The 6,325-nt window shown below is 33.5% G+C and overlaps 1 protein-coding gene across 2 annotated transcripts in view; it reads left to right on the top strand.

Moving 5' to 3' along the window:
* VPS13C (vacuolar protein sorting 13 homolog C) overlaps nt 1-6,325 on the top strand; it is a 178,369-nt gene that overhangs the window by 95,745 nt on the left and 76,299 nt on the right. For both annotated transcript variants that reach the window (XM_081831199.1, XM_081831200.1), the window contains exons 40-42: nt 403-565; nt 2,134-2,250; nt 3,536-3,639. In XM_081831199.1, coding sequence (XP_081687325.1) covers nt 403-565; nt 2,134-2,250; nt 3,536-3,639 — 384 coding nt within the window. The remainder of the gene's footprint in view (nt 1-402; nt 566-2,133; nt 2,251-3,535; nt 3,640-6,325) is intronic.

Genomic DNA, 6,325 nt, shown 5'->3' with positions numbered 1-6,325 from the left:
AAAAAAAAAAAAAAAGATAGTAGGAAGGGAAAATGAAGGGGGGGAAATCGGAGGGGGAGACGAACCATGAGAGACTATGGACACTGAGAAACAAACTGAGGGTTCTAGAGGGGGGGGGTGGGGGGATGGGTTAGCCTGGTGATGGGTATTAAAGAGGGCACGTACTGAATGGAGCACTGGGTGTTAAACGCAAAAAATGAATCATGGAACACTACATCAAAAACTAATGATGTAATGTATGGTGATTAACATAATAAAATAAAATTTTTAAAAAAAGGATCTTAATTGATCTTTTCTTAAAGGAATTATTCTTCAACATATACTTATTTGTTTATGTTTGAAGCTTAACATAAAAATGTCACCATATCTGAAATCTGTCTTTCTAATTGTTTATTATCTTAGGTTTCATTTTCATCCTTAGACTTAGTACTTCATTTGGAAGCTTTACTGTCCTTCATGGATTTTTTATCATCTGCTGTTCCATCCTCTGAACCTTCCTCTTCTGAGAAGGAATCTGAGCTGAAACTACTTGTGGGGGAGTCCAGAAGTATCGTTGTCAAAGCTGGTATTAACTTCTGAGTCATGGTCTAATACTTTCTGTCTGAACTTTTAATAATCGTATGATAACTTATATTTTCAAGGTAGGACAAATATTTAGCACCTTAATATTACAGCTGCTCTGACAGATTAAGTTAGTTTCAAACGAGAGCAAATTTTATTCCTGCGGTAGGGACAGGATAATTTTGTGAGGGATTTAAAATAAATTTTTAATATTAATCATGTATTTGTATTTGATTTCACTGTCAATCTTTTATGGAAAATAAAGTTGTACGTACTTTGCATTGATATCTCTGCAGCCTTCACTTCAGTGCAAGTGAGAACAGAAGAAATTAAAATATGAATACAGTCATGCATATACAAAGGCCCATTTCTGTCAGTCACATAAACCCACGTGGTGCTCAACAATTTTAAATGCTCTGCAGGGCACAAAAGAAAGAAGATCATGGAAGAGAAACACTCACTTTGGTTTCTAACCAAAACTGAATTTAAATCACACACACATATGGGATGTTCCTCAAGCATATGGCTTGTGCTATGAATTAGATATGATGTTATCCTGAGTGAACATGCGCCTATTTTTAAGCCAAATGTCATTTAAATTATTTTTCTTTCATATTACATGGTATGAATATCTAACATCTAGTAATTTAATTTTCAGACCATTGCCTGTTTGAGTGACATCTGTATTACTGACATCTTTAAAGCATAAAACTCTTAGTAATATTAGATCTGATATAAGGATCAGATTTTTTTTTAACCAGGGATCAGAGCGATACTTTTGCTATAAACTAGAGTTAAAGAGTTTTATCGTTGTCTTTAATGTCCTTGCTGTATTAATACCTGTGGAAATGCTTCTTTATGTAACATGCATATATACATACATGTACACACACAGTTGAATAAATGAAAGAGCAATGTTTAAGTTCACAATAAACTACAAAAATTAATCCAAAGAAACAGTTTTCCAGTTATGCTATGTAGTTGATTTTAATGGTTTGATTATAGTTTTTATGGTTTGATTTACATCTTAAGGGAAAAAAAAAATCCCTGTTATCACCTTGGTGATTAAGGACTGATGTCCTGTGCTTTTACAGTATTATAGGAAAAGGTCTGTTTCCCTCAGGCAAGACAGATCTCTAGAAAAATATGTCCTAAATTTATCAGTTGAGACCTGGACCAAAGTAGCTGAAGGGAATCCATTTGATTGTGATTCTTATACACACACACACTATAAATTTTTTTGTATTTTTTTAACTCAGCTCTTTATGTTTATGTCTCATAGACCTAAATCTTTTTTCCCAGAAGAAAAATTATAAGAAAGTTTCCATCTAGAAAATTGTATTTTCAAGGTTCTATTAAAGGTTGCCTTTATTCTTAAGTTGGAGAGGAATATGCTAGTTTCTGATTGGCATTTGAAAATTGAGTCAAAATCCATATTAATTATATGTTATCTTAATGGAAGCCTTTTTGATTCTTCTTAGTTCATAATGTACTTTTTGTGAATTTTACATTATTTAGTCTGTTATATCATCTTTGCACTTTGCTAATCACAAGCTTTCTATTATTTTTCAGTATCCAGCAGTACTTCTGAAGATGATGTGTTTGATTTAAAGGTCATAGCTGAATTAAATGCATTTAATATCTTTGTCTGTGATCAGAAGTGTAACATTGCAGATATTAGAATACGTGGTAAGTAATGATATTCCTTGGTGTAGGTATTTCTGTTTCTTTACATAGACCTCCAGGAAGAGTGAGTTTGTGTATGGTAGATTTCTTGAGTCATTGTTTTGTTTACTTATATTGAAGACTTGCACAAACTTTTCAAAGATGTACTTTGAAATGGTAGACGTGAATTTGTTATGATTCACAGCTGACATGAAATATTTCTTATGTATTTTTCAAGTTTTAGAATAAATCTAAGGCTTAATTGCTTATGTTCCTTTTGTATTTTCAGAATAAAATACAAAAGAGAAACTGAGAAATTAATATCACAACACCTCACTAAATAAAGAAAATGTTAACTATGTTTATTTCCCTTGTCTTTTGTACATATATAATATCAGACTAGAAGTACCTAAAAGAAATTTTGTGTTACTCATCATCAGCTTGATAAAAGGATAGGTTCATATTATACCATGGGTTCTTGAACCAATCTGCCAAGATTCAAGTTTTGGCTCTAACATCTATTAGCTGACCTTGAGAAAATTAATTAACCTTTCTGTATCTTAGTTCCCTATGGAGATAGTTGTAATAATTATTCATGGGATTGTTGTGATAGTTATGACAACTTTTTGTAGGATTATATATGCATTTACATATATTTAGAAAAGTGATTGGTACATAGTAAGCACTTGAGAAAAGATTAAAAGTAAGTACTGTTCAACAAATATTACTAAGTATTTCATCGGTGGCATGGTATTAGATTGAGCTTATTACTGGTTCTTAGCTATAGGCATTCTCTTTTCCTGAGGAGCTGTTTTAGAAATCATTATGGCTTTAGAGATTATGAGAATAACCAAAATTTTTTTGGATAGAAAGATTCTATTTTATATGTAGTTTTTTGTAGAATGAATATTTATTCATCAAATTATATTCATTCATGCTCCATTATCAGAGCCTTAGTTTTCATAATAAATGCTTGTGAGATGGCTGTTTAAGAAATAGTGTGTGTCTTCCTCTATGACCACTTATGATCTTGCCAATGCACAGGATATTTGTTTGGAGACCTGTGATTGATTCTCTTTAAAATTCAGTTTCTTTTGTCTTTAAAATTTCCACTTTTATGTATGAAATACTTAAAGATATTGTAATCTTCATTAGGCATCTTATACATAGAAGTTGATACCTTTACTATGTGTAATAGTAATTATATCCATTCTCTATCTTGGTAGTATATTTTTTAACTTGATTAAATACCACTGAATCGGTTCACTTGGATTGGGTGAAAAGTTTGTAAATGTTATGTTTCCCGTAGGAATGGATGCCTCTATTTCTGTGAAGCCAAAGCAGACTGACATGTTTGCCAGACTTAAGGATATAGTAATTACGAATGTTGATTTGCTGTCCATTCACAAAAAGGTAATTAAAAAATAGGTTTCAGGAAAAGGAGGCTGTTCAAGATGTCAGGGTAGGAAGATCCTGAACTCACCTCCCCTACAGCCATAACAATTCTACAGCTACAGATGAGATCATTTTCTCTGAAAAAGTCATGAAAACTAGATGAACAGCACCTTCACAACAAAAGATAAACGGGCTACATCGAGATGGGTGGGAGAGGCAGAGATGTACTCTTGCTGCCATAGCTTGCAGGCACCCATAGCATACACAGGAGATGCCCCAGGAGCGCCTGGCTCTGGTGTCCAGGTGGGATTGTGCTTCTGGGCCCTATTGGTCATGTTCTGTTCTGTTCAAGGCCACTCCTTCAGTGGGAAAAGTAGGTCTTTCACCTAATACATAGAAACAAACACAGAGAATCAAGCAAAATGAGGAGGCAGAGGAATGTGTCCAAATGAAGACAAAGGCAAACCTCAGAAGAACCCTTAATGAATCGGTGATAGTTTTCCTGATAAAGAGTTCAAAGTAACGGTCATAGTGATGCTCACCAAACTCAGGAGAAGAGGGGATGAATAGAATGGGAACTTCAACAAAGAGATATAAAATATATGAAAGGACCAAATAGAAGTCATAGAGCCTAAGAATATAATAACTGAATTAAAAAATACCCCAGCGGGGCTCAGCAGCAGACTGGATGAAGCAGAACAGATCAGTGAGCTGGAAGACAAAACAATGGAATTTACCCACACAGAGCAGCAGAACAAAAAATGAGAATTAAAGAAAAAAGATGATAACTGAAGGGACCTATGAGGCAACATGAAGTAGAATAATATCCACCTTATAGGAATATCCAAAGGAGAAGAGAGAAAGGGACAGAAAATCTATTTGAAGAAATAATGGTTGAAAACTTCCCTAAACTGGGAAAGGGAATATCCCAGAAGGTTCCAAAGGAGATGAACACAAAGACTGCAACACCAAGACACATTTTAATTAAACTGTCAAAAATTAGAATCTTAAAAGCTGCAAGAGAAAAAGAACTTGTTAATGTACCAGGAATACCGCATAAGGCAGTCAGCAGATTTTCAGCGAAACTTTGCCAAGCCAGAAAATGGCATGACATATTCAAAGAACTGAAAGTAAAAAACTTTCAACTAAGAATACTCCACCTGGTAAGGCTATCATTCAGGATAGAAGGAGAGAGAAAGAATTTTTCAGACAAACAAAAGCTAAAGAACTTGTAACGATTAACTGGGCTTACAAGAATGTTAAAGGGACTTTTTTCAGTTGAAAAGAAATAGCACTAATTAATAACAAGAAAGCATATGAAAATAAAAATCTTACTGGAAAAGGTAAATATGTAGTAAAGGGTGGATTAACAACCTACTAAAGCTAGAATGAAAGTTAACAGACAAAAGTGGTAAAAATAGCTATAGTTATAATAATTAGTTTATGGATACAGAGGATAAAAAGGTATAAAATGTGACATGAAAAAAATATAAAATGGGCTGGAGACAGTAAAAATGTGGAGTTTTGGAATGTATTCAAATTTAAGTTTCTGTCAACCAAACAGGCTGTTATCCACATAGGATGTTTTATTTGAACTTCAAGGTAACCACCCAGCAAAACTTACAGTAAATGCACAAATAAGGAAGAAAAGAAAATAAGGAAGGAATGTAAATAAAACACTAAAGGGAGTCATCAAACCACAAGGGAAGTGAGACTCCATCAAAAAGCTGTTAGAGCTAATAAATGAATTCAGTAAAGTTGCAGATACAAAATTAGCATACAAAAATCTGTTGCATTTCTATACAGTAATAAGGAACTATCAGAGAATTTAGGAAAACAATCCCATTTACAGGTGCATCATAAAGAATAAAATATCTTGGAAAAAAATACCTAGGAATAAATTTAACCAAGTAGGTGAAAGACCTGTACACTGAAAACTGTAAAACATTGTTGAAAGAAATTGAAGAAGACACAGATAAATGGAAACATATTTTGTGCTCATGGATTGAAATAATTTATATTGTTAAATTGTCCATACTAAAAGCATTCTACAGACTGTGTGCAATTCATATCAAAATTCCAGCGGCATCTTTCACAGAAATAGAACAGTTCTAAAATTTGTATGAAAACACAAAAGACCCCAAACAACCAAAATGATCTTCAGAAAGAACAATGCCAGAGATCTCATGCTCCCTGATTCAAACTATTCTACAAGGCTATGGTAATCAAGAGTATGGTATTGGCATTAAAAGAGAGACATAGATCAGTGGAACAGACTAGAAAGCCCAAAAATAGACCCATGTACATCTGGTCAATTAATTTTCAACAAAGGAGGCAGGAATATACAGTGGGGAAAGGACAGTCTTTTTAGTAAATGTGTTGGAAAGCTACATGCAAAACAATGTAATTGTCAATTAAATGGGACAGCTACGTATAAATGCATGAAACTGGACCACTGTCTTTACACCATATAACAAATTTAATTCAAAATGGATAAAAGACTTGCATATAAGACCCAAATCTAATACTCCTAGAAGAAAACATACATGGCAAGGTCCCTGACATTGGTCTTAGCTAAGATGTTTTCTTAGATCTGACTTCAAAGGCAGGAGAAACAAAAGCAAAAATTTTTAAATGTGACTACATGACACTAAAAAGCTGTATAGCAGAGGAAGCCATCAACATATCAAAAAAGCAGCCTACT

The sequence above is a fragment of the Leptonychotes weddellii genome, chromosome 9, assembly GCF_054177405.1.
Source record: "Leptonychotes weddellii isolate Sample4059 chromosome 9, ASM5417740v2, whole genome shotgun sequence".
NCBI classification, from domain to species: domain Eukaryota; kingdom Metazoa; phylum Chordata; class Mammalia; order Carnivora; family Phocidae; genus Leptonychotes; species Leptonychotes weddellii.
Note: the sequence above shows the minus strand (reverse complement) of the source record. Positions and strands in the feature narration are given on the sequence as shown.